We start from the raw sequence: 26,855 nt of genomic DNA, 5'->3' as shown, positions 1-26,855 counted from the left end.
ATGCATTTTATCGCCTTTTGTACGGTTCTTGGGGCAACAGGATGGCCAGTTGTGGGTTCTGCCAGAGCAGAGGGCTTGGAGGAGCTCGGTGCGTGTGGCTGGACTGTACCTGGTACCAACTTCAGGGGCAAGGGTGCATGGCAGTCTGGTTTTGAATCTGTAAGTTGTTCGGGGTGTGCCTCTTCACACTGGTGCTGTTAGTCTATTAACACTGACATCTTGAGTAGCTTATCCTTATACAGGAAAAGTCCTCTCCTGAAAAGTACAGCATCACTATTGTCCATGGGAAGAACTCTGTGGCTCCTCAGCGGTGTTTCGGAGAAGGGATTTAGCAAATTTCCCTTGGCGTTAATACCGGGAAGTGGACATCCGATGTCCAGTAGCCTTTGACACTTCTCCTGCGCATCTGTTGCTGGAGAATGTTGTCTTGGCCGAAATCTCTGGATGTGCAGCTGGAGCCATGGTGACAGCTGTACCCAAAGCATCAGCAGCGCTTACCGCAGTAGACAAGTACTGGCTGTGGTAACTCCTCGAAATCCATGGGTGCACGCACAGCTTGTGAGTACCACCGAAGCGTCAGCAGCTTCAATTGCAGTTGAAGCATCCCCAGAATAATGCGGAGACAGGACTTCACTCTTCAAAGTCAGCTTTGTGTCAGACTAAAACTACCATCTTTTGGTGCCGAGGCAAACTCGATCAAATTATGGGACTGTGCGAGGGATGTAAGCAGTTTGATTCCCTGATCTCTCGCAGTAACTTCCCAGTTTTACCCAAACCAGAAATCAATGTGCTTTGTTAAACCGTTTTGAAGTAGCTCATAGGCTATGTGATCATCTTGTATTTCTGGAAGATTAAACAGGGCACTACGTGATTATAAACATGAGTGAATTTCTCTATAGTTTGTTGACGACATCGTGGACGTCCACTAAGCAACTTAAAACTGACACAAAATCTAAACTAACTAACAAAAAGAGTGATTGTTTGAATATTGCTGATGATTTTTTTTCCCCTGCAGAAAGGGACAAAGCTGCAAGTCTGAAGAGCATTTGCATAGTGAATGTTTTTAGAGTAAACTACAGCAATTTTTTTTTTTTTTTTAAATGGTGTCTTCAGGAAATTCAAAAATCTCATCTGGCTAGTTAGTACCTGGACTTCTAGGTTGAAAATTGCCATGCATTTACTGCTAGCAATTTTTTCCTGTGGAAGGCTTGCTTCAGTAATCTGTTCAGGCAGCTTTTATGTTGGCTCTGCTGCAGTGAAAGCAGGTTCAAGGATGCCTTTGTTTCGGCAGCTTTTTGTTTAGCTTTCGTTCTTATTTCATGCGAATCACACAAAGCTCTTTCAGAGACAGCCTTTTGTACTTTAAAAAGGGAGCGAGTCTGAAATAGTTTTCAATTAGTAGAAGATGTTATGTTTAGTTGTTCCTAAAAGGAAAAGGGTGTTGATGTTCTAGGAAATGCATCTTTGAAGACATTTTCTTTCCCATATTTACTAATTAAGCTGTTTAAGCACATCTTTTTTAAAAGAGTAGGTGAAAGTGTGTGTTTGGGGTTTTGAGTGGAATTATAGCAGCAGGTGTATTGCCATCGAAATACTCGAGGTAACTGAAAGCCCTGGCTCCTACGTGCTGATGGTGACCAAGTTGTCGCTGTAAGCAGGGTGTTCCGTTGTCACTGGAAGGTTTCAATACGGTATTTCAGAAATGTGGGTGGTTTTCATGTCTTGGTTTTTGTTGTTAGGGTGTTTTGGATTCTTTTTCATTTGCCAGAATGATTTAGGGTGATATGCAGCGTTTGAACACCTTTGTTGCCTGCGGGAAATTCATTCTCTAGAGGATTTATTAGTGAGATCTTATCGGGATAGACACCTTGTGCTGTATGAGAACAATTTGTCCTCTTAACATACAGGGGTGTGATGCAGAGGAGTATTTATGTTCTGAAGAGGCTGCCTTTGCGAACATGCAAAACATGTTGAAAGGAGGTAAAAAGGGAAAATGCCTGGTTGCTGGTGAAATATTGAAGGAAAATGATCTGTTACCAATCTGTTAGGATCATTACTAGTGAATGGAGATGAAAAATGTATTTCCATGGAACATAACAACTGCTGAGGCAGATAAATAGTTTTTCCCTCCACGCACTTCTGCATTTACAAAACGTCAGTGTTACGCAGTCCAAATACCCATGAAACTTAAACACTGAATTTGCCTTCTTCCTTTGTTTTATTCCAAATACTTTTAAGAGAATGTAAATCTATGTGCCTCATGGTGTGTTTGCTACTGATGACTTCAAAAATTGACCTTTTAAATCTTCTTGGGTCTCAGCTTCCTCATGTATAAAACACAAGAAGAAACATCCTACCTTAACTGGGTAGTAAGAAGGCCGATTATCATCTGCAAAATTCTGTAAGGAGAACTGATTTTTCTCTCGTAATACTAGGATATTTGCCAGTAGCCTCTTTTGTCTCAAAACATGGTCCTATAGTATTTAATATAATGAGAATGAGCTAATAAATTACTGGAGGTTATTTAAGATAGCTTTATTTTTGGAGTACAGATCTACTGGTAGCTGAACTGTAATGATTTCCACCTTGAGGGGTGATGGAAGCTTATTGCCCATCTAATGCAGTTTCATTAATACATCAGAGTAAGGAGTTGGTTTTGTTTTTTGTGAGGGAAAACAAAATCCAGTAAAAACATCAGACTGAGTGGTTGCTTTGCATCAAAGCATAGCAAACAGAGCTGTACCTTCCATCTTTTCCTTGTAGCAAACTCTGCGTGTGACTGGCCTCGCTAAGAACTCGCAGCATTGAGTAGCACCTTGGCTACTCTCGGCTTTGTCCAAAAGGATGCGAAGAGCTGGGCAGGGTAACAGCCTGGCAGTAAGTGGGCCCACCAACAGCATCCCTGGCATTCTCTGTTCCTCACCTTATATTGCTACTGTATTCTGAATTAAAAGTCCACTACCGTCTCATTTTCACTGCCTCCCTCTTCTCTTTCACCAAAGAGGATCGAAGTGTAAAAAATTATGGAGGATTAAGATTTGTTTTCAAAGTAACATTAGCCTACGCTCACAGCAGCAGCATTCATTGTTTCTCCATTTTATTTCATGAAAACACAATCCATGGAATGTTTTGCTTCCAATAGGTACGTGCAAATGTAGGCCAAAAGCACTTCTGGTTGTTCCATTCAATCTTTTGCCGCTGATATAACCAAACTGTGAAACTGCTCTCATAAAGATAATGCCATCCACAGTATTGTACAGACCTAGAGAAATGTGAACAGCTCTTACACAGAATTGTCATTTGGTTTCTGTTTTACTCTGAAGTACTGTAGAGCAAGAATATTGAAGACTAAAATCTCTTGGGTTACAGAAGGTGTGCGTTGTGGAACAGGCACTGATTTTCCTTTGTAGCTGTATGTCAGCACGAGGAAGAGCGTCCTGCCGCGGGAGAAGACGGGCAGGGAGCAGGAATGCCCTGTGGCTCTGCCTCCCCAGCTTGGCTGCGAGGGGCACAGGGATGTAGAATCTGCCGAAGGACATAAGCTTGCTCCTTGTGCTTACGGGAGGCTATCAGAACAGCTGAATGTGTGCCTGAGATGGTGAAGTGACTGTCAGCGTGAGCTTAATTTGAAGTCTGTATCTGTTACCTTGAGAGAATAGGCTTTTACTGGTCTTACAGAATTTGGCAGGCTGGGTTTGAGAAGCTGTTGTTTAGGATTAGGGATCAGGGTCAAACAAGGATGAGACATTCCCTCGGAAGAAGTTAAATGCTTCACTGTACCTGTGTGTATTTTTGGAATGAAATTGCTGTATGACTTCCTAATGAGCTTAAAAGTTGACGAGGATTTAAACTGTCTGTGGAAGTACCCTGAACGTATTGAGGAGTCACATTAGCTATTCTGAAATAAAACAGACCAGAACAATAGCAAACAACTTCAGCTAGCACACCGTTTTCCAAGCTGATTAGAATGTCTGTCCACCTCGTTAATATTCATAGGAAACAGAGCTTCTATTTAAGGGTACCCTATGTTTTCTTGTTCAAGGCAAGCATAAAGAAATGTCAGGGAATATCCTGCATTGTATTTTGAATTGTCAGGAGGAATGGGAGCCATTACTGTGTCGTGATTGTTTGTGCTGCTGTTGCGTTCAATTTACTGATGAACTAGATCGAACATCAGCTTGAGTGTCCTGAGTGATGCAGTTCAGAATAACCAGAAATCCTGGCTATTTGTCAATGAACAGTGGTATCACTGAGTGTCAGTGCTGTTCAAAATGTGATTTAACAGCATATTTCTTACAGAGGCCAGTCTATCCAATCTATATGTACAATGCAAATAATCCTTTGTTTGGGCTATGGGCTTTTCAAGACTCACAGAAAGGTCTGTAATCTTTTCCAGTGAGACTCTGAGATATTGTCCATTTCCTAGTCTTTTCAGCCATCCTAAAACCAAAAGCGAATGAAGAATCCCAGGGGGAGCTCCTTCGGCAGCTGAAGATGAGTCAGTATGTCCGGCATGGACAACCGTGTCCTGTCTGCTTTTCTTTCTGAGCATTAGATCTAATAGAGGTCGTGACATGTGGGGTGCTGCTAACAGCAAGAAATCTGTGTGTGAACATCGCCATTTTTGCATTAAAAAGGGAAAAACAGAAGCTTAAAGAATTGTTAAATCTGAATCAAGTATCTGTTCAAATAATGTGAAAATCACTGTGTGCTGCTGATTGCCCCACTGGAATCTTGGTGGTATTTTTTTTTCGTTAGTTTGTGTTCTCCATCTCTTTGCCTTGTTGGAGCGTGTGTGTTAACGATCTATTGATACGGTGTCAGGCTGCTTTCTGCCATTCGATTTATATCACTTTAATGAAATTTAAAGGCAAGTTTAAGATAAAGCTTGAAAGGAAGATAAAGATTACTGTGAAAAATAACTTCACTGAAATTAAGGTGTATAGGCAACCTTGACACAACTTGTATGTGAAGGAGAGGTGCAGTTTTTGGATGTAAAAAAAGTAATGGGCTTTTTTGGAAAACTGGAATGTAATTAGTTCGAAATTCATCAAACCTGAAAATATCAATGTAGTGTTGTACCTTCTATTGCCACTATTCAATAAACAGAACATTTTATTTAATAAATAGTGAAAAAGAGGGAGGTGATGTGATAGGTTTTGTAGCTCAGGACATGAAATGAAACAGTCACGAAAGGACTAAGTGCTCTTGTTTGTTTTCTTAATAGTACAGAATGTAACATTATTGAAGACTGTTCTTGATCATTTAATTCTTCTTTACAATGCTGAAGGTGGGCTTGTTTCCATGCTCATGTAATTCCCTGAAGGCTTCCACAATTTGCAGCAACCTTTGCTTGCTCTTTGTATCACCAGTATTGCCCATTAACTGGCAAAGTGTCTCTGGGACTAAAGGTACCTCTCAAGGTAAAAGGGAAAACCCAGTATTTACGAGATACTAAAATGCCTTGCAGAACTTGCCAAGCAATTTCTGCATGTACATACTTCTATCACTTTCTTAAAATCGATTCATTGCCTATTTGTTTTTTTCTATTTTCTTCCTCTCAGGACTCTATTAAGTGGCTTCCCAAGTCTCCTAAATGGTACAGTGGCCATAACTGGAGCTCCCAGGGCTCTCGCTGGGCCTCGCTGAAGGGAAAGGAAGGTTTTCACGGTGGTAGCCTGTACAAATTCAGCTCTTCTAATGGAAAATGGAGGGAAGGAAGGATCAGTCCTGAGCAAGAAGCGGAGGAACTGGAGGATCCTGATGAGGATGTAGGTAGTTTCCTTGGAGTCAGGGAGGGACAATGTTGTGTGTCTGGCAAGAAGCTACAACCTGCTCGCAGTGCTGTGCTGCTGAGCACTTTGGGTGAGCGGGAGGCTGCACTGCCTGTGCTTTCGCATCCTTCCTTCTGCAGAGGGTTCAGAATCACATTCAGTGTTTTATTCCTTTACTTTGCTTGTAATTAAGCAATCTGTCCAACCCCTAACTTGCAGGTTAAGATGAGTAACCTGAACAATGATGAGGTACATACGGTTTTGATTTTGCTCCCACTGATACCCCTTGTTACCAACACCCCTCCATCTCTTTCAGGTAAGTGGTTTGTTGGCAGCGCTTGAAGCTCAATGTCTCCCCAGGACTGGATGGTAGAAAATGAGGTTGCAGTGCTACTCCTCTGCGTGTTCAATTTTTGGTAGTGCTCTTCCAGGGTGCTGACATCTGGGAAGCCCTGGAAGCTGCGGTTTCTGTAGCCTTCGCCCACCTGGCATCTGTCTCCTGGGCGGCAGCTTGGCTGGCTTCTCGGTCAAAGCCTGGGAAGAGGATCTGGTGGTTGCACTCTCGCAGCCTTTCCTGCTCAGAGCACTGTTCACCAGCCTTTTCTCCAGATGGTTGCTGGGAGTTGCCAGAGGAATTTGGGCTCCTGCTCCTCTGCCAGGACCTCCGCTCCCTTCCTAGCCCCCGACTGCTGCCGGTTTGCTCCCTCCGCTGGCCCCCGCTCCCAGCCCTTGCTCCTGGCCTTTCTCCCTGGCACCCACGGCTCTGCAGCACTGCTGGTGGGTCTGGGCTAGTCAGTGCGGCGCCGTTAAACAGGAATCTCCCACAGCAGAGAAAAAGATAATGAAAGTTTTATGTGAGTTAAAGCTAAACAATTTCCCTTTTAATTTTAAGTGAAAATAGGGAACAATCATGCCTTGCTTGCTCTCCCCGGGGTTGGCAATGCTTCTTTATCTCCTGACTGAAAAGAGATTGTGGGAAAGCTCTGATATAGACTGAAAAATAAAGTATCCAGTGGGGTTTCTGCACAGCTGTTTATGGTTCATGGCCTTTTATTTCTGGTATTAAACTTCCAAGATTAGGAAGACATTTGTGGGGTTTATTTTCAAAGGTGTTGACCTTTGTTTGCTGCATCATTTTACTGCCAACAGAAGATACAAGGATTATGGTAATATGAAGATCTGATTCAACCTTACCCATCAAATTAAGGAGGAAAAAGCAGCTAAATATAAATAAAGCGTCCATAAAATGTGAACAGAATTCGGAGATCTTGGCTGAATTTGTTTTAACCACCTTGCTGAGCAAAATTGATAATTGGAGAATTTAGTTGTGTTTTGCAGTCAAACTTGTCTGAAGCTTTAGTTGTTTGGTGGATGTATTTTGATTGTGTATTTCTCTTTTCAAGCCCTTGTGGTTTGGCTAAGGACAGGGTGACATTGTCAGTTCCTTGCTACATCTCGGGATGGCTACAGCCTAGAGCCAGACGTCAAGGCATGCTTTGGGGTGCCTCACTTCTGAGACTCCACTTCCAGTGGACCCCTAAATCACTGAATTGTTACTAAGTTTGCAAATCCCCACTCACTGCTGTTTGCAGCTAAATAATGTCAATCCAATTACTTTTTTCACTAAGACATTTAAACAAAATCTTCTCTTTGAGCTGCAGATGCAAGGCAGGGGCTTGCCTGCCCTCTCACACCTGTGCTCCCAAATATAGAAGGTGAGCAGGAGGCCCCCCAAAATAGTCTCGTTCCCATGCTCCGTCCTTTCCATAGAGCATCGCAGGATTTAGTTGGGTGTATGTGGATTATATGTGCTTGTGTGGGCCGAGGGATGTAGGGAAAGGCTGTATGAAACCCCGTCCTCTCCCTGTTGCTGTAATTCCCACCCCCTTACTGAAGGAACACCAATGCAGAGAGATAATGGTAAAAGAAGGATAACTTCTGTACATTTGCTTTAAAGTTGCAGTTTTGTCTTCAGTGAAACAGATTCTAACGTACAGCGGTGTGATAGAGAGAAACAAACCCAATTTACCATGGATAGTGTCTGGGTATCAGATAGGTGTTCTCCTTGCCGTCACCGTGTTTACCTTTTTTATCTTTAACCCCCAGGAACCTATTTCCAAGTTTTCCGGCAGCCTTTTTGATACCAGCAGCAGCATAAGAGATCAAAGAAGTACCAGAACAGCTCTTCAAGAAAAGCACAAGTCGGCAGTGAAAGGGAAGACTCTTCCAGGGACGAGCACTAAGGTGCAGCCACCGGTCTCGGCAGCGGGCAGCTTCCCTGGCGAGAGCGTCCAGTTCCTGGAGGAATCGAGAGCGGCGGAGGCACCGCAGCCCCCGCTGAAGGTAGTGAACAGCTGTGTGGGCTGGACTCACTGGGGGGGGGGGTCCGCGTGTCCATGGGGAAGTCTGCGTCATGTGCGAGGCAGTTTATAAAAGATGCGAAGAAAAGGGAACGTTGCATGGTAGATGTCGTGAGACTTACAGGTCAGGGTGTGGGCTGAGTTTTGTTCTTGCTCCCACTGGCTTATATGGAAGAAGAGTTTTCGTTAAAAAAAAACAACTTTCTTTGTAGCCATTCAATACTAACTCATTTTATATATCCAGCTTTGGAGTGTTGTAAGGTCAAGCCAGGGGTGTGTGCAGGTAGGCACTCAGCTAAGTCATTGCTTAGCCCATGGTTTAGGAGCAGTGGCATGGCCTTACCCTCACGCCGTGAGAAAGCCTCTGTCCCGTGAAAAGGGATGGGAACATTCAGGTGGAAATTTACTAGTGAGAACTGCAAGATGTGGGCTGAGGTTTATGGAGAAAGCTGTTCTCTGAGCTCAATGGATACATACCGACTTGGCATGCTTTGGAGCACATGAGGAGGAAATGTGCCTTATGGGTTGGCTCCCAGGGATGACCAAGTACAGATCACACCTCTGCTGACTGCTGGTGGGGTGTGAGGGGAGGGCTTTGGGGGAAACAGCCGTGGCTCATCAGCCGTGCTCTGGCAGTAGCGGAGACGCAGAGCTGCGCCGCATCCCCAGGGTTGTGGGGTGCAGTGCCGGGAAAGGCAGCTCGCCCCGTATGGCTCCCGTGCTGGGACCTGTCACCAAAGCCCTGCCGGCAGTCATGGGCTCGTGAAGTCTCCAGCGTGTGGGTAATGCTAAGTCTAAGCTGCATTTGGCAAAGGGGTTTCCATTTGGCTGGTAGGGTCTTTTCATGCCTTTTTAGGAATTACGAATTTCAGAGGAGTGTGTTATATGTGCAAGAGTAACTGCGTACATTTGTTAAATTTCGTAATGTAGCTGTGTTGGAATATTCTTAATTACAAAATACAACAGGTTATTCGGGACTGAATAGTCTTAGAGATAGGAAGCAAATCAATGAAAATAAAAGCATTTTGCTAATGTGATAAGGTGAAATGCAATTTGCATTCAGATTGAACTACACTCTGGCAAGGTGTTCCTTAAATTTGATATGATTGTTGTTTTAGCAATTAGCAAATTGTTATTTACTGCCAAGCATGTTATATACTAAAGAAAAAGAACCCAACAACAGGGGGAGATAATGGTTAAATGCAGGCTGTCTTTGGAGCTTGAAACTAATTTTATTTGGCCTTTGTTGTGAATTACATAAATCCAGAAAGTTATCTAAGATACTGAGCAGTTGTACTATATTTTTGCCAGTAGCAGCAGGAGGAGAATAGACTAGATAGATAGATTACAATTTATGCTGCTTTTTTAAAAGTTTCTTGATACTTTTAATGTGAAGTCAATGGTAGTACTGTCAAATGTTTTGGCAGAGTAACACATACACACAGAAAGCCTGTTTAAAGAAAATAAAATGACGGTAATAGTGCTCAAATTCAGTTACCTGTTCTTGAAAGAGCAGAGAGTAAGCAAATCAGACTGTAGATGAGGTTCCAAAGCAAAGGTTTTTCATAAACTTGTCAAAAAATACTTCCTTTTCTCTCCTCCTGTGTACTGGTGTTGTTGCCATCATGAATGCTCCGTAAAGTGATGGGCTTTATGAAACAGCTGTTTTGGTCAGCAGCCTTAGGAACAGCCTTATATGGTTTTGGCATGACTCTGAATGCTGGAGAAATAATTCATTCTTGGTGTTATGGAAGAGTAAAGACTAGTCTTGCATGTACCAGTGTTGAAGTGTAGCAATGTTTTAATCTGGGCTGAGCTCTGTAGGGGCAAATCTGCTGGTGTTCAGAGTGGGAGGTAGATTTTCATTGCTAATGTAATTAATGGGCAATGTTTTTGATTAATCAGGCCACTTATCCATTATAATTCTCTTCCAGATAACCATTACTGTGTGCAGTCAAATGGGGAGTCTTGGTATTAGCATTGCTGGTGGAAAGGGCTCATCTCCATGTAAAGACAATGATGAGGTGCATTTCATTACTCAAAATTTATCTAGTAATCGTTAGAAAGAGACCAATGAGCAGATCTTTGAAGCTGTTGCATTTTGTTGTTTTCTTTCTGAGATTCTCCTCAGCGTGACATCACTGTCTTTGTAATAAATCTAACAAGGGGAAACATGGGTAACTTACATCCCAAGGTCAAAGCCGGCAGTAGATTCTGACAGGGAAGCTCCCAGAGGGGTGATTTTGGAGAGAAAACCCGATGTAAACCGATGATTTTCCAAAGATAGCCAGATGGCTGAAACACTGTTGGCTAGTTTCCACTTTCTGCCTCAGTTTGGGATCCCTCCCTTGGCAATCCATGTCCCTCTCCCATCCCAGTTGCTAACCTGATTTGAGAGAAGTGTTTCTCACATCTTCTCACCTAATTATCATTTAAATAAATCTTTGTTTTCCAGTCTGTCCCCCATGGCTCAGTGTAAACAGTTAATGACTTTTGTTCATTGTTTTATGTGTCAGTCGTGGAGGCTTTTATTTTCTTGCTAATGTGCTAAGACACTTAGTTTTTGTTTTAATAGAGGCAGCAGAACAACAAGTCTTGAAAATTAATTACTTCCTGATTGCTTTTTACATCTAAGAACAATGGAATAAACTGTGTCAGGTCTGAAACCTGTCTTTTTTGCTACCAGGGGATTGTGTTTGCACGGCTGCCGAAAGATGGTCCAGCAGACTTGGCCGGGGTACAAGCAGGAGACAGAGTGGCAGAGGTAGATGGGTTGTTTGTCGATGTAGAGCATGTTGTCTTGTTGGTATCTTTAAATCGAATCACTTGGAGTTGGGGAATTTGAGATCTAGATCTAGGCTTCCCTTAGCATTTCAGACGCTTCCCAAACTACATTATAAAGAAATTATAATGACATTAAATTGTTGTATTCCTTCTCATTATATGTTGGGTTTCAGATCTTTATGTTCAAAGTGCTTAACAACATATTATTCACTTAAATGGCTGATTCGCAAAGGAAAATAATGGTCTTAGTAAGCAGTTATGTAAGCACAAATGGAGTTGTACTTGGTCCAAGAAGCTTTCTTATGACATTGTATTAGATTTACTAGAGGGGTTCATTACAGTCCTTAACAGAGCAATATAAACTAGATGAGCTTGTTTCTCCAAGTTAATTTTTGGTTGGGAGAGAACAACTCGGAGTAACTCCCCTGATGGAGGCTTGCAGTGCCGAGTGCCAAGGGATAAATGTGTCTCTCAGGCTGCTCCACCTCAAGCCTTGTCTTTCCTAGCGGAAGCCATTCTGCTGAGCTTCAGAGGTTCCCAAGAGCAGTGGTGATCACGTACAGTTTTGCAATACATAATTTTGGCCTACTGGTTGGGTTCCACCTGCTGAGAAAGGCAGAGTGAGAGGCAAGCCTCCACAAAATTACTTAGAGGTGAAACTGGTCCACCATTTTTTTTCAACTCTTGTACTCTTAAACTGTCAGTTATACTTGCTTGAATTAATAGCTTTTACTTCAGCATATTCCTTGTTGAATTAAGGTTGGATAGAGCAAGCAATATTGTATGTCTATTAAATTGCCAGGAATAAGGATACAACATATATTAGCCAAAGACAAATTAATGATAAATTAATCTATGAATTTTGTAAAACTGTGCTCTAGACTTTATTAAGAAAGGATTGCATTCCACAATCTGCATATGGAAGTTAGTTTAACTTTTTTAAAATTTTAATTACGGATAAAGCTCTGTATAATTTTACCTTTTTTCCTTTTATGAAAGGATTATACTTCTCTAATTTTTGTGTTTTAATAGGTGTGAGAGAAGGTAAATAATTCTTTACATATTTCACACTATCAGATCATCAGGGAAAAAAAAATCAGAATTTTTGAATGCTGTACCTTTAAGTTCTGAGCAGAGTTTCTGGTAAAGTCAGTATCTTAAAAATCAACCACTTTGCTCAGGTTCCTCCATGAGGCTATAGTTTGTTCTTTTTTGGGAGGCTATTTGAAATACACTACCTACTAATGTCTGTTCATTTAATGAACAGTGAAACAAGTAAAAAAAGAAAAGAAATTTCAGTTCCATAGCGTTCTGTCTTGCTGCTGTTATCCTACAAATAGTTATGTTTTCTGTCTCCCACAAGATGGCAGAATCATTCATCTGTTTAAATACAGAAAAGAAAAATCTCTGCTTTTTGTATGTGTGGGAGAAGGAATTAATGCATTCAGGTGTGCTCTAGAAGTCCTAATGTTTTGACCACAGGACTAATCTGTGTAAAAATAACCAGCATTTTTCTCTTGACACTATGTGTTACAACTTCTTATTCTTCTACTGACCATTTCAACAGTTCAAATATACAGTTTTTTCATCAGAAATTGGGAACTACAATTTTATTTGCTTTCTTTGTGCAATCACATATAAACAGAGGGCCAGGCATTCCTACGCTAACCTGAGAGGGAGGGAATTGCTCTTCTTAAACAGCGTTCAGAATAAAAATATGCATTTCTGCTGCTTTGTTTTTAAAGGCATCCCTTGTTTCAGAACCTGATGCCCTTGATGCTGGTCCTACTGAAGCTTCATCCAAGGGCAGCCCCTTCCCGACAGTAAACCACGTCATAACAGTAAGTAAGATAGTAAAGACTGGCACAAAACGTGTGAGTGTCTGTGTAAAAGGAGAACACGTACCAAGGATCAGCAACCCCACCATGTGTTTACTTGGTTGTCACTTGCAGCCAGGCCATGGCTTCTGGTGGAGCTCAGCTCCTGGTTAAGCATCAGCGTAGCAGACCAGAGCCCTTGAAGCACTCTGATTTGGGGACTTTCAGGGCAGCATCCATTTCCTCCATCCTTTTTTTGTTTTGTTTTGTTTTCTGGACTCCCTCTCTAGCTAATGGAAGGAACAGCATCTCCAGGGTGCCTCTTTTAGGAGGGAGAGGTTGAGATGCTACCTGGAGGTGACAGTTTTTATCTTTTGACTGGAGGGGGATCTTGCGTGACAGGCTAAGACTGCATGCCTGTATTTTAGGTGACTGATGTCAGACAAGATTAAGCCTACCACACATGTTGCACAAGGAAATGGAGGAACCCGCAGGGTGGCATTTGGAAATCTGATCCACTTTTGTGAACTTCTGTAACAGAATTCAACTTTCTGAAGACCTACCTCAATGATGGCTATCTGCCTGCACACCTGAAATTATGGCTTTACTAGGAAGATACAATAAGATCAAGGTATCTGACTGATTAAGGTCAAAAAGCCTCCTACTTGTATTGAGCCTGAAGTACCAGGAAGCAACAAATGTTTCTCCTACAGCAAATGCACAGAGGAATGCTTTGTTTGATTCCTCTTCTTCCAGCCTTTTTTATCCTTTTCCAGGAATACCACTCACCACCCAGTTAATGGCAAAAAATGAAAGTTCATCTATTATATAAAAGACTATAATCAAAGTCCACATTCAGGTTTTATTAAAACCATTCACATTTCTTTTTAATAATGTGATTTGTTAGCTGGCTGAAAAATGAGCAAATAGACCTTGCAAACCTGGTTTTCTCTGGTTTCCTAGGTGGATTACTATTTAAAAAGGATTGAGCTTAAGCTGCAGCTTTTGTCCAGGAGATGGACTAAGAAAGGTTTTCTCTGCTATTCAGTTGCTTAAAGAAATTTATTTTGAGGCCTCTGGTCTCTAACATAATCTTGTGGAACAGTTAGACCAGTTTTATTTTCCAGGTGAAAATGCTTCCATCAGGTTTTTTTTTTTGTCGTTCATCTCTGCTTGGTAGCTATTTCCTACGGTCTCAACCCACGTTGCGGGAAGCACAAGGCTTCCTGTTGGAGGAACCACTGTTGGAAGGGTTGATTGACACATTCCTAGTGGCCTGGATCTGTTGCAGTAGTATCTGACTCAGCGTTTCCAGCCAAAAGAGGAAATGACCATTTTTTACGTTGTATACCTCTTGGAAATTAATGCCTCCCTGTAATGTTCTTCAGTTGCAGGGGGGAAGAGGAGGCAGATTAGACCAAGCTACTTACCTTAGAGCGCAGTCCATAGAGGGAGTCAAATGGCTGAAGATATTCCAAGTGTCAAAAGTAGCTGATGTGCCAGTTCTTCCATGGAGACACATTTGTATTTCTGTTTTGGAATTTCTGGGGTGTTGTTTTTAATCAAAATCTTTGTGCTGTAGCAAGTTGTGTATGTTATTGCCTTTAACCTAGATCAGCATTCATCAGTCTTGGGGATTATGAAATTTTGAGGAGTATCCTGCTGACTCAGGGACAGGTCACTATCTCATCTGCTCTCGCTCTGGGTTTACTCTGATGAAGTTCCTCTTACTCCTCAGTAACTGTCTTATCTGAAAAACATTTATAGCCTGGCTTCTTATGGAGGACACACTTTGCATGTTCAGATAAGCAGATGGCAGTAGGACCTTAATGCAGAATCTTTTTTGTTAGGAATCTAGGAAGCTTTGGTTCCTTCATATTTCTAACTGGGTTTCCAGAGAAGGTGGGTGCATCTGTATCAAGCGAGGGAAGGGGAGAAGCATCATGGCAAAGAAGCCAAAGGCTCCTATTATTCTTCCTGCAAAAACTGAATTATGTGCTGGATGCTGCCCATCTTCCTTTTCTCTTTCTTCCATGTCATCACTGCTTCCTGCCCTCCAGCAGAGACTCTGTCTTAATCTATTTATTTTTACTGAATTTTGATAAATATCCTCCTTGCATATGCTATCTGTGGTAGTATTTGTCTCTTGCTTGCTAGCCATCGACCTCTGGCCATCTGTTGCCATCGCCCATCCCGTCTCCGAGCCTGGTGCTCTGACATTACAAAGGGCAATGCTGTTGCCAGATTCACATTTCCTCTCTGTTCTCCATGGGCCTGGTTGCTCTAATGTCTTCTAAAAGGCTCATCTGCATTGTTAACTCATCCAGCCAAACCGAATTCCAAACCCTTTGTGCCAGCTTTAAGATTTCATGTCAGTGTGAATGATCAGTAATTAATTGGACAAACAATGAAAAGTTCATTCAGTCTGAGTCAAAGTTTTGCAAAGGAAAATTGAGAATTGCCTTTGGTTTTAAGTATGATTATTTAATTGAAATCTAGAGGCCCCAGAACTTTAATTACAATTAGATTTTTTTTACATACCATATTTTATAGACTTGTCTCAGTTATGCTAATCACACCTCAGAAATAGGGAATCTGTTTCTTTTACTTTGTTTAATACATATTTAATTGAACTTAAACCAAGTCTTTGGATTTTAAACTGGTAGTCTTAAAATAAGAGTATCTACGTAAAGACGTGCATCAAAATACAACAGATTAAAACCAGAATTGATATGGCTGTCTTCATGCAGACTGTAAGATATTGCATGTCTATCTACAGAGGGGGAAAAAAAATCAGTAGTACAAACGTTACCAATAGTGCCCCGTGCTGACTTTAACAGAAGGAACTTTAACTCAGTTTCTGAAGTCTTTATTTCCAGTTCTCTATTTTTCTGTCTTCTGCCCTCTGCTTCTCGTTTTGTGCTCATCCTCTCAAACACAGAACCAACTCTGCGCAATATTTTTCCATCAAAAGTATTTTCGTTCAAGCTCTGACTGAAGTTCCCAATGGTTTTGTCTGACTGAATGGAGAGTCTTGACAGGTTTCAGCATCTCCTATCACTTCGTGACGTGCATCAGCAGTGCCTTCTGCTGTGATCCATTTTTGGGGCTATCAGCGTTGTAAGGATATTAGATACTTTGTAATTAATATCACTCTATTAAATATTTTAATCTAGTATTTCACTTCAATTCTTACTATATTATTTTATTTAATTTTATGCCTTTGCCCTGGGAACTTCCTCAGTTAAATTTTTTCATACAGTTTACCAGGTGTACAAATGTCGCTTACGTCGAGGATTTTCAAGGAAGTTTTAAATAAGAATTGTCAGTGAAAACTGATTGTGTGAAAGAAACCTACAGTATTGGAAGGATCTGAAGAACTTATTCAAGCTAAAAAAGCCAAATGTTTGGTTGCTCTGTTAAAAACACAGAGATATCAAATGTTCCTAAATATGGTAAGAAAACAGACAACTTTGGTGTGCGGGAACCTGTAATGTGTGTCAAAGTGAGCTGCTCCTGTGCCTGCAGAAAGCACATAAGCAGATAGTGTGCTCCCAGAATACGCTGGTTGATGGTTTTCTGCCTTTCTGCCACATGGTTTAGATGCAAGTCAAGAGAAACCTTACGTGGATGAGAGTCACAGATCTATCATCTTCATTTCCAGGTGATACAGACTTGTCAAGAAAAGTCTTGATACACTTACACCAGTTAAAAATCTTCAGAAATCTAAGTATCAAACCCTTTGTTTATTCATCTGAGCAGGTTAGTTCTAGCCATATCCGAAAATGGTAGTCATACAACTGAAACATAATAAAACTTCTTGCTCTTTTCTTTAGTCATTGTCTTACTTTTTTCAATTTTAAAAGCAAAACCAGTAGAATACTCAGGTCAGAGAAGCACTATAAAAGAAGACAACTACAAGTGGGATTCAGAATGTCCCTATCACCATCAAAGACAGATTTCTTCTGAAACTCAGTTCAAACAATAAAGACCTTGCTCACAGGCAGTGTTTGGTTGACCTGTTCCCATAACACCGTACGACCTAATATTTCAGTCTTCAAGTTTTTTATGAAGAACTGCTTTATCTCTTCTCCAAAACATTCTCACGACTTTTAATCTTGTTAGGTAAGGGTGTTGGTATTTTTATGTTGTTGTTTTTTTATTCTGACAGGGTCAGTTAGTTTTAGAAGTCGGAGTCTGTCTCCTCACTGCCTTGCGTCTCATGCAGGTTTACACACGCGAAGAAGCCGATGCGCAGCCTTGTTGGCTTCGCTAACCCTGCACTCGTCGTTTGGGCTGCAGTGGAGTGTAAGCACCCATCTGCCTCTGCCTCTGCATCTGTCTGACCTCCCTCTCCATTTCATCTGGGGGTTAGATTCTGCTTTCATATAAGTAACTGAGTGTTTCTGAGTCAGGATGAAAGGTAAAAAGTGTGTGGTGTAGGCACTGTGTTTACCTCTGTAGTGTAGTGCTTAGGGAGTTGTTTTGTTAATTTGGGATGAAGTTCGTGCTCCAAACTAACGCTTCTGTTTGTACAGCGTATCTTTTTTCCTCTCTTCCTTTTAAGTAATTTTCTCATAGGAGTCAGTCAGAATTGACTCAGTTCGAACTTCAAATTCTTGAATTTTCAGTGCTTGTAATTCACAATGCTAAATAGGAAAAAACTTTAAAAAAGAAAAGTCATTAATTGACCTTTTCAAGATACCATGTTCAAATACCTCAATGTTAAAGGAAAAAAATCTACAAAATAAACCCATCATATGGTAGACAATGTAAGTACTGCGGACAAGATAAGCAAAAATACATACAAGAGGCAAGTAGACTCAAGCAGAGCACCCAGAATCTTGCTGCAGGACGTAGCATACTATCGGAGAGCAGAGAAGGATAAATATTTGAGCAACCACATTGACACAAGCGATCAGCACCTTCTCCCCTTGTGAAAGGCGTCCTCGTGGACTCTGTGGGAATTCTGCGGGAGAGGAGGCCGTAGCTGGATGCCTGCAGACATCCAGGTACAACTGCTGCCTTTCACAGGGGCAAGGAGCTTTCTTCAAAATCAAAGGATGGGTAACTTGGGCCGTGGGTATCACTTCTTATGGCGACACTACCTTTTAAGTCTCCCGATGTGATCAAAGCAATGCATTTTCTTAAATGTTTTTAAAGCATAAATGATTACACAGAAAGCACTTAAATGAAAATCTAAGTATCAGGTTCCAGTGTCAGGAAAGTCAGTATCCAGTGGTACATTAGAAGATGAAAGAAATGGAGCAGGGACAATTTTCATAAGCAGTTTGAGTCATATAAAAGCCTTTTGTGTCCCAGGGCATTGCAGATATGACACGATGGACATTGATCTTTCATTTCTGTCTGCTACGAAATGCGATGGTGAGTTTGATTGAAGTCCACCTTCCTTGCCTTGTGCAATATACTGCACACTGGGAGGCAGATAGAATGTTCGAGGCGTTCTTTGGCTGTCCCAATAAGCAGTGGAGAAAATACCTGCAAGACTGCGCAAGTCTGTTCGGCAGTGCTCGAGAGCAGCGTGGCTGCTCCAAGCATGAGGAGGAACTGGACTGTGTGCTGCCCTCTCCCAGCCCCGAGCATCCATAGGGGCTGTCACACGCCGGCTGCTCCCCGAGCACAGCAGCACGGGCCACCCCGCTTTTCTTGCACAGAGGTCTTCTGCTGCCCGGCGTAGCAAGGCGCTTCCTCCGTGCCTCACCACAGACTTCCCTTCCCCAGGGTGCGGGAGAGGTTTGTACCTCTCTCTCCATCTGACCTCACAATTTCTGGAGTTTGGCCACAGGCCTTGGGAGTGGTGAAATAGCACTGTAACGCGCCGGGGAAAACGATGCAGCCGCAGACAGCCGAGACCAGGAGCGTTGAGGATGCACCATAAGCACATGCCAGTTAAAATGTTCCTGATAATATGCTATAAAATGGAAATTGTGTTGAGTGCCTAGACGGGGTTTGCAAATTCATGTGGGTTCGTAGACGCGGCTGCACGTTAGGTGGGTTTTGTCGTGCCCCCTGCCCCAGCTGCCTTCCCCGCTGCACCCTGCCTGCCTTGCCCGCTTTGCCGGGTGGTGAGATTGCTTGTGGGCAGTAAGTTCTCAAGGAATCTGTTATTTCTCTTTCTCCCTCTTTAACTTCTACTTCCTGTACGTTTTCTGTTGGGGAGAATGCTGCTTTTATCTGTTGTCTCTGTCTTTGGGAGCGGAGCATTGTTTCTCTTTAATTAAAAAAGCCAACAGATGCCAATTTCGTCTGAACAGTTGATCAACCTGTTCTCTGCTGTTCTTGTTGGATACATTTTGGCATCTTCTTTTTAAAACTATTATTTAAAAATCCAGCTGTGTAAGAGTTTTTTTTTTAGGCATGACTAAATGCCCTTCTTCACTAAGTCCAAGGAAGGAAATTTGATTTAGACAGTTTCTTTTATGAATACAGTCATTATCAAATGCAGCCTTCTGCGTTTAGCAAAGGCATGTTTTCATTGTTTAGTGAGAAGTCTGGATTTCCTATTGTGCAAGCCTAAAATACAGTTGCCATCATCAGTGATGACAAAAAGGTAAAATTAAATATGAAATCATAACATTATTCACGAGGCTTATGCAAACCCCTACAAATGCTCTCAATGGGAGAGATTATTTTTTTCTCGCTGTTTCCACCAGCTGAAGGGTACTAGCCTTAGTCAGTGAAGGTCAGCTGTTAAGTCAAAGTTCAAAAATATGTACTATTTAGATATATGGAGTTGAACTAGGCAGGTTTCCTTACTAGAGGTAGTTTCTAACTAGGGAATATTTTCTTTAGAAAGTGATCTGTTTGGACTAGTATTAGAAGTATGTCTGATTTTCTTCCAAAAGGCCATTCCAAACCCTTTTCCACTGCCCCTGTCCTTTCAAACTTAGGCCTGTCATGTGTTTGATTGCTTTCCGATTCACAGCCTCTCTCCCCTGCGACTGGCCTTGCTCTCGGCCTTGGTCTCCGGCGAGCTTTGCCCTGTCGCTGCTGGTGACGCCTTTCATGTGAAGCCTGGGCTTTAACCGTGACCCTTGCCTTGAGAGCTTTCTTCTTCTACTAAGATTGGGGTGCGGACCTGTGAGGGGGGAGGTCAGGGGAAAGGGGAGGCTTATAAAAGAGAAAAAAGATGATGTGATTTGTTCTGTTTGGCTTTGGTTTTGAAAAGGCCATAAAAAGACACAATGAACCATCCTTTATAGACTGCTCTGCAACCTTTCGGACAAACGTTTTGATCAGAAGTGGAAAAGGAGACCATATGTGTACAACTGGAAGTTAACATTTATCGGATGTTAACCTGCTGACAGGACATCTTACTCATCATGCTTTAAGAAGATACTTTCAGCTGAAGCATCACGCCTAGTTGTGGGTTTGTTCCTACCCTGTTTTCAAAATGAAAGAGTTTTTGCAGCCAGCGCTGCAGCTGCGGCTTGGAGGGTGGGTGGCTTGGAGGGCTTTGTTGTACTGCTTGTTGTAGGGGGCTGGGAGTGCACCCCCTGCCTGGGCTTCAGCTGAAGGGCTCCAGCGTACAATGGAGGGTGGCAATTCTGATAAATGAGAGTGTCTGAAATAATTTGATTCTTAGCTGTGCCTGACTGAAACAAAAATGAAAATTTTTACTGCATCTTTTTAATGTCCAAAATCTTAGTGCTTATTTTGAGAAAAAATGTAAGAAAGATGCAAACAAACAAGGTGGTGAAAGAAATTCCCATAGTGAACACATTGGCTTTGGTACAGGACATGTCCTTTGTGAAGTTTACTTTTTAGACACTGAACAGATATTTTCTGGGGAGAAAGGAAAATAGTAACCCATTTCAAATGATTAATTATACATTTTTCGGGGAAAAGATATTTTACATATTTTGAGGATTTTGGATTGACTGGTACTTCGGGTATTATTTTAATAATGAGTGCACGATGATGGAAAGTGAGTAGGAGGATTTAGCGATTTCAACAGAAATATTTTAAACAAGTTCAGACACTATTCAGTAAAACAATGGAAAAACGCAGGATCCTGGATAATGTGTCCTCCTACACCTGAATCAGCTTCTTCTGAAGAGTTACTGGTAGAAGATGGAAATTCCACACCTTCCCACACGCCTTAGGCAAGCGACTCTCGAGCTCAGCTGCCTGCGCTGGGAAGGCTTTCCTTGTTTCCGCTCTACATGTCCCTGTCTTGCCCTGCCTGTGATGGGCAGTGCTTCCTCTTTGCTGTGACATTTTTTTGGCACATGAAATCTGTTCTCCTGTCTTCCCTCAGTCGTAATGCACCATGAAATGTACATTCAAATGTGAATTTTAAAGAAAAGCTCCAAGAGCAAAGCTTGCCTATTTAATAGGGTGAAGCTTCAGTCAGTGAAGGTAAGCATGGAAATCTGAGAGTAAGGGTAAAATTCCCCCTGGGATTCTGGGAAGGGAAGCATTGGGTTTGAGAAAAGGATTTGAAAGGATTGAACAGAAGATAATGCAAGCTTAGAGTTGCTGAGTTTTGTTACTTTGTTTTGTTTTTTAAAAAACAAAACCGTAAGAGAAAGGAAGCTGCTAAAGCTTAAATTGTGATTTTCCTGGAGGCAGGGGGAATGCGAAGGCATTGATGGAGAGTGCTGTGTTTCTGGAGGATAGTCAGGTGAAGATGGAAAGGCCGCTGTGGTTAGAACCATGACATGTATTTCTGACACCCGTTTTGTGTTGGTTTTTTTTCAGGAGATTAACTGAGAACTTTTGATGCTAGGAGGGAGGAAGCAGAAGCCTGAGTCTCTTTTCACTAGATTAGGTCATGGACAAATGCATACTCTATTGCTTAATTGGGTTTGCTCTCAGTTTGCAGATGTGTAGGTGGCACAATCCACAACCGAGGGTTGCTTTGTCGTTGGTACCTGTGATTCAGCTGTGAGGAAATGGGGGCTCCTCCACATCCCCCTGGGGAGGCGGGCACGGAGCAGGACGGTTGGCCGCAGAGGAGGGAGCCACGGTGGGTTTGGGGACAGCCATGGTGTGGGTTCACGTGAGGTTTCGGAGCAGGGCAGGGAGGTGGGGAGCGGGCAGCGAGCTGGCAGAAAGCAGAGGGACGGGGGACATGACTGAGCTTGGACCAGAAAATTTGGTTTGTGAGAGAAGTTCAGCAGTGTGTCTCCTCATCAGCATGAGTGGGTGTCCGTGGGAGGTTTCATATGCCTGGAGAGGATGCAGAGGGACAGCTGGAGATCAGAGGTGAGCCTGCTCTCCTCTTGGGAGTGTAGGCTTCCAGCCTTTGCAGCTCTTCTGGGCTCAGACACTCTTTACCCTCCGCTGTAGGAAGTTCATCGGTTGTTTGGTGCCCGTTCCTTTGTATCTCCAGCACCATGAAAGAACAGGTGAAAGACCTGGCACCACTTATTTCGTGGAAGCGGTTGATAGAGTTGCCATAGAAATGTTGGGCAAGCGTGAACTGGTGGGCAGGCGGTGGTCCAAGGGGGAGCCTGATCGGAGGTAGGAGGGTTGTGCTGCTGGCGGGGAGGAGATGTTCTCCAGAGGCTGTGCTGCACCTCAGGCACTAGGGGTGCGCAGGCTTTCAGACCGTGGGTGTAGGAGAGAGTGTGTCATCAAGGAAATGAGATGAGTTTTCGGGAAAGTTGTGAAAGCCGAACTGCAGCTTGCAGTGTATTGAACGCAAGGAGAAATGCGAAACAGTATTCGTGCCAGAACTGAGCATCTGGTGGGATTCATTACTCTACAAATATTGTTACAATCTCAGATTTATGTTTCTTTAGGGTGTAGATAATGAATTAAAAAAGAAAAAAAAGGACTCTTTTTTTGTGATAAATAAAATGAAAAATAATCTCTAAAGTAAGGAGTATTTCAGAATGCGTAAAAAAAAAAAGTTTCCAAAGGGCCTTTGCGCCAAATCAAAACTCTGAGTATGTATGTTTGGGTGTGGTGGAATAAGCTACAAGAACTTCATGTTATTAGTTTAAATTTCTAGAGTTATGCCTCACCAACAGCTAGAATTTTTTTTTTTTCCATTTCATCAGTTAAATTCACTTTGTGATTGTAAGACCTAGTCCCATTGTAATATTTGAAAGATAGTATGCAAGAATCAGGCTCTGGAAGTCATGAAATGTTTGAAGAAAAATTATTTTAGATAATTGGATTTGATTCCTTGCAAGTGGGATTGCTGGGGAGTAGAAACCATGCTGATAATGATTATTTCAATAACTGATATTCAAAATGGCTAAGGGCTATTCTTCAAAAGGATAAAGAAGTACCAGCCTCTCTTCCTTCATACTTACTAATGCAATGCATGCCTGGTCTTGGGGAAATGTGCACATATCTATTTTTGAGTGGCACAGTAAGCAAAGAAAGGTCTTCCCTGAGCTTTGAACAGACAGTGCAATGAAATGCAAAGCCTGGTCCTGGATATTTCTGCAGGTAGCTTCAGATAAGGTGTACACCTCCGCACTAGTCTTTTGAGGTGGCAGAATTTCAATATATGATCTAGTATTCTACCTCTACATATAGGGTGTGTGCATTTGCTGTAGCACAAAGCAGCTGGCTGTCATTAAGAAACATCTTTCAGCAATGACCAGAGCCAAGAGAAACATCCAGTGAGTGGATAGCTTATAAATGTTGTCAGGTGTGCATGAGAGAAGCAAATCTTCCCAGCATTTGTTGGCTTGGCCGATACTTAAGATCCGTGTAGGTTATTTAAAGCTTCCAGAAATGTGTCCTTCTTAGTCTGAGCAAAAGGAAAAAAAAAAAAAAAAAGAGATATAGTTGGGCATTCAATACACCAGGGAATATAACTACATTTCTACATTTATAGCTGGTTTTATACTTAGTTTACGGCTATCATGGGTGAGGTTCAACTCTGTACTAACACCTGCAATTTGGTATCTGCATGTAGTGTGCCTGCCCGTGAGCTGGGAGGGTTCCAGGCCCCCCAGCAGTCAGCAGAGTCGGAGCTGATGCGGTCGGTGGAGCCTGGGGAAAAATTCACAGAATCACAGAATGGTAGGGGTTGGAAGGGACCTCTGTGGGTCATCTAGTCCAACCCCCCTGCCGAAGCAGGGTCACCTACAGCAGGCTGCAGAGGACCTTGTCCAGGAGGGTCTTGAATATCTGCAGAGAAGGAGACTCCACAACCTCCCTGGGCAGCCTGTTTCAGGGCTCTGTCACCCTCAGCGTGAAGAAGTTCTTCCTCATGTTCAGACAGAACTTCCTGTGCTTCAGTTTGTGCCTGTTGCCCCTTGTCCTGTCGCTGGGCACCACTGAAAAGAGTCTGGCCCCATCCTCCTGACACCCACCCTTGAGATATTTATAAACATTTATTAGGTCCCCTCTCAGCCTTCTCTTCTTCAGGCTGAACAAGCCCAGCTCCCTCAGCCCTTCCTCGCAGGAGAGATGCTCCAGTCCCCTCACCATCCTTGTAGCCCTCTGCTGGACTCTCTCCAACATCTTCAGTTTGGTATCTGCATGTAGTGTGCCTGCGCATGAGCCAGGAGGGTTCCAGGCCCCCCAACAGTCAGCAGAGTCGGAGCTGATGCGGTCGGTGGAGCCTGGGGAATAATTCATTTTACTTCAGTGCAGCAGCCCACCGGCTGGCTACCTGAACAGCCATGAAGCATCTGTGTACTTGTGTCATTTCCGAAGTCAAAGAATGTACTGTGAGGAAATAATAGATAAACGATTGAATTGTGTGGTGACAACATTAAACATTTTTATAAGGCATAAAGAAATGCAACAAGTAGGTGATAAATAGGAAATACTACCTTTCCTGAAAAATTTCAGACTACTGGTCAGATGGACATTTTACTTATTATGCATTATTTTATTACCTGCTCGTTAGATATCGACTCACTGTTATATCTGTTTTCATTGCCTGTTAAAATTTTTGAAAATTAGTAAAAAGTAGGATGACTTTGTGCATCAGAGTTAAATTTGTAGTAACCCATGTGTTGATACAAACGATTACTGATACATTATTTGGCTATATGTAAAGAACCTGACATTCTTCTCTTTTCTCAGTTACAGCATTTAAATTAATTTTAAAACATTACAATATAGGTCTCAAAGAACACAAAGTTCTTGGCCAAAAAACTGATATGAATCAAATCCTCATATGCGTATTTATTAACTAATGAATTTACACATTGGTATTTTGTCTTAATGTTTCACTTAAATGTCTTTTGTCAGTAAAAAAACCCAAAATATGCAATTTTTTGAAGATCAATAATTTATGTGCTTGATGGTCCTTAATTAATCCTTTATTGCTTTCAGGTTCATGAATTTAATGAATAATGAAGCTGAATACAAGTAGATGTGTATTTCTCATATTTACTTTTCTTCATTTTTTAAATTAAAAAATAATATTTTTAATCTTTTAATTTTCTTTTTTCCTATGGAAGCTTTTTTAAAAAAATAGCTAATGAGAGGAAAAGGCAATTTATCTCAGTTTTGCTGTAATTATCGATGCAATGTTTGGCATAGAACAGTTCACCTGTCAGGAAGCCCTGCGGTGTTACATCTCTTGCATGTTTTTCTCATCACCTGCTTCTCCTGCACCTTTAAAATATCCCCTTTAAACACTTCCCTGCCCTTGATCTGACTCTTTTCTCTGCAATCTTCTGTGTCTTGCTGAAGATACCTCGGATAATCCTCACGCGCCCTTCCACTTCCGATGAAGATACTGACCAGTTGCCCCCAGACCCGGATGACTTTGAGCCCGAGGAGCCCGGCAGCGCAGAAGGCCATGCCTATTCGGACTGTCTGAACAGTGCTTTTTATTCTCCCTGATAAAAAAGTACTTTTCTGGAAAGAGTTCACTGGTGGTTTTCTTTCCCGTTGTTCAATTACATTTAATGTCGTACTTGAACCGCTATGCCTTACTTGTAGGGAAAACCATTACACGGAGGATGGATTTGAGCTGGGGGAGCGGAACCCCTGTTTGTACTTCTTTGCCTTGAACTTTCCTCTGGCCAGAATGTGAAATAAAATGCGCTGGGTGGGGTTATGTGAATGTCACCATGTCTTTCAACAGCCAGTTGTAAAGGCATCCTACAGCACCTAAATGCGATGGTGAAAGAGCAGGTGATTTTTATTCAAAACGTTCTTTGCCCATTTGGAAACACACTGAAAACAATTGTATAACTGTTTTTTTTTTTAAATGTTGTGTCTGTTTTGTCTGTATAGCTCACCCTTTTGGCTACCCCCAGTTTCATTTGAATTGTCCCTTTTAATGTTGTTTTCTATGGGAATAAAAATCCTTTTCTGTCTTTTAAGTAGTGCTGTTTTTTTTCCCCGCAGAGAAATATTATTTCGATTGGAATTCTGTATCTCATTCTAGCATAATAAAGAATAGTTTCTCCATGTATATTGGGAATGCAAGCTTAAATCAGATTTGAACAGGACCTGTAAGTTACATTTGATTAAGTGCAGGAGGCAGTTGATGCAACTATGCACCTGAGAGTGAACTGAGAAGCAATTTCTTACACCTGAGGAACTGTCTGAGACTCTTATTTCTAGTCCTGAGTTTCATATAAGCAGAGCACCTGAAATTCGCCTTACTGAGATATACCAGTATTGCATCTACATATATGTGTATGTGTGTGTCTATATATATATATGAGGTAAGCATTTGAGAGCACGTGTTCTTGTACAACAGTGTTCAGTCCTTTAATTCTCTTCACTGCTCTTCAGGTTTCTAGTGCATTTTGAGGTGCTTAAGAACCACCTTTTGGGTCTGATCTTTATTTGGTGTTCCACGGTGCTGCCTTAACTCAGGTCTGACCCTGCTAGACTGGGATGTCATGACTTTTTTTTTTCATGTGCGTGAAACGCACATTGATGGTTTTGATGGTGTGTATGCAGTTTCTTTTCCTATAAATATAATACAACACAAGTCAGTGACCTGCTAGATCTTCATCTTTCTTTCACATTCTGAAAGATTTCTGAGGTGATCACTCATATATGACCTGAAGAAATGCTGGTAGCTGGCTTTTCAGGAATTAGGAAGTTCCCAGGAGAGTATGGCTGTCACAGGGTTAGAACAGTATCTCCTACTGATGAGAGGGTTATTTTATTTTGAAAAAATAGGTTTGCAGTAGCAGTATGATATCAAGATA

General features: G+C 42.0%; 1 protein-coding gene across 1 annotated transcript; it reads left to right on the top strand.

The window, feature by feature from the left end:
- Positions 1-25,461, top strand: LOC142364871 (uncharacterized). Its single transcript, XM_075445021.1, has 7 exons — positions 1-159; positions 5,565-5,771; positions 7,881-8,117; positions 10,069-10,158; positions 10,821-10,898; positions 12,680-12,759; positions 25,375-25,461. Exons 1-6 carry the CDS (start codon positions 1-3, stop codon positions 12,743-12,745), a joined length of 837 nt encoding a protein of 278 aa, XP_075301136.1. The 3' UTR covers positions 12,746-12,759; positions 25,375-25,461.
- Positions 25,462-26,855: the final 1,394 nt, after the last annotated feature.

This window comes from Opisthocomus hoazin, chromosome 2 (genome assembly GCF_030867145.1).
Source record: "Opisthocomus hoazin isolate bOpiHoa1 chromosome 2, bOpiHoa1.hap1, whole genome shotgun sequence".
Taxonomy (NCBI): Eukaryota; Metazoa; Chordata; class Aves; order Opisthocomiformes; family Opisthocomidae; genus Opisthocomus; species Opisthocomus hoazin.
The sequence above is the reverse complement of the archived record's forward strand: the minus strand, read 5'-3'. Positions and strand labels throughout refer to the sequence as shown.

What these genes read in the sequence shown, in the direction of transcription:
- LOC142364871 (XM_075445021.1), top strand. Translation starts at nt 1, where the DNA reads ATGCATTTTATCGCCTTTTGTACGGTTCTTGGGGCAACAGGATGGCCA. An exon ending in TGGAGGATCCTGATGAGGAT is followed by an intron (nt 5,772 to 7,880) that starts GTAGGTAGTTTC and finishes TTTAACCCCCAG; the next exon opens with GAACCTATTTCCAAGTTTTC. An exon ending in CAGGAGACAGAGTGGCAGAG is followed by an intron (nt 10,899 to 12,679) that starts GTAGATGGGTTG and finishes CCCTTGTTTCAG; the next exon opens with AACCTGATGCCCTTGATGCT.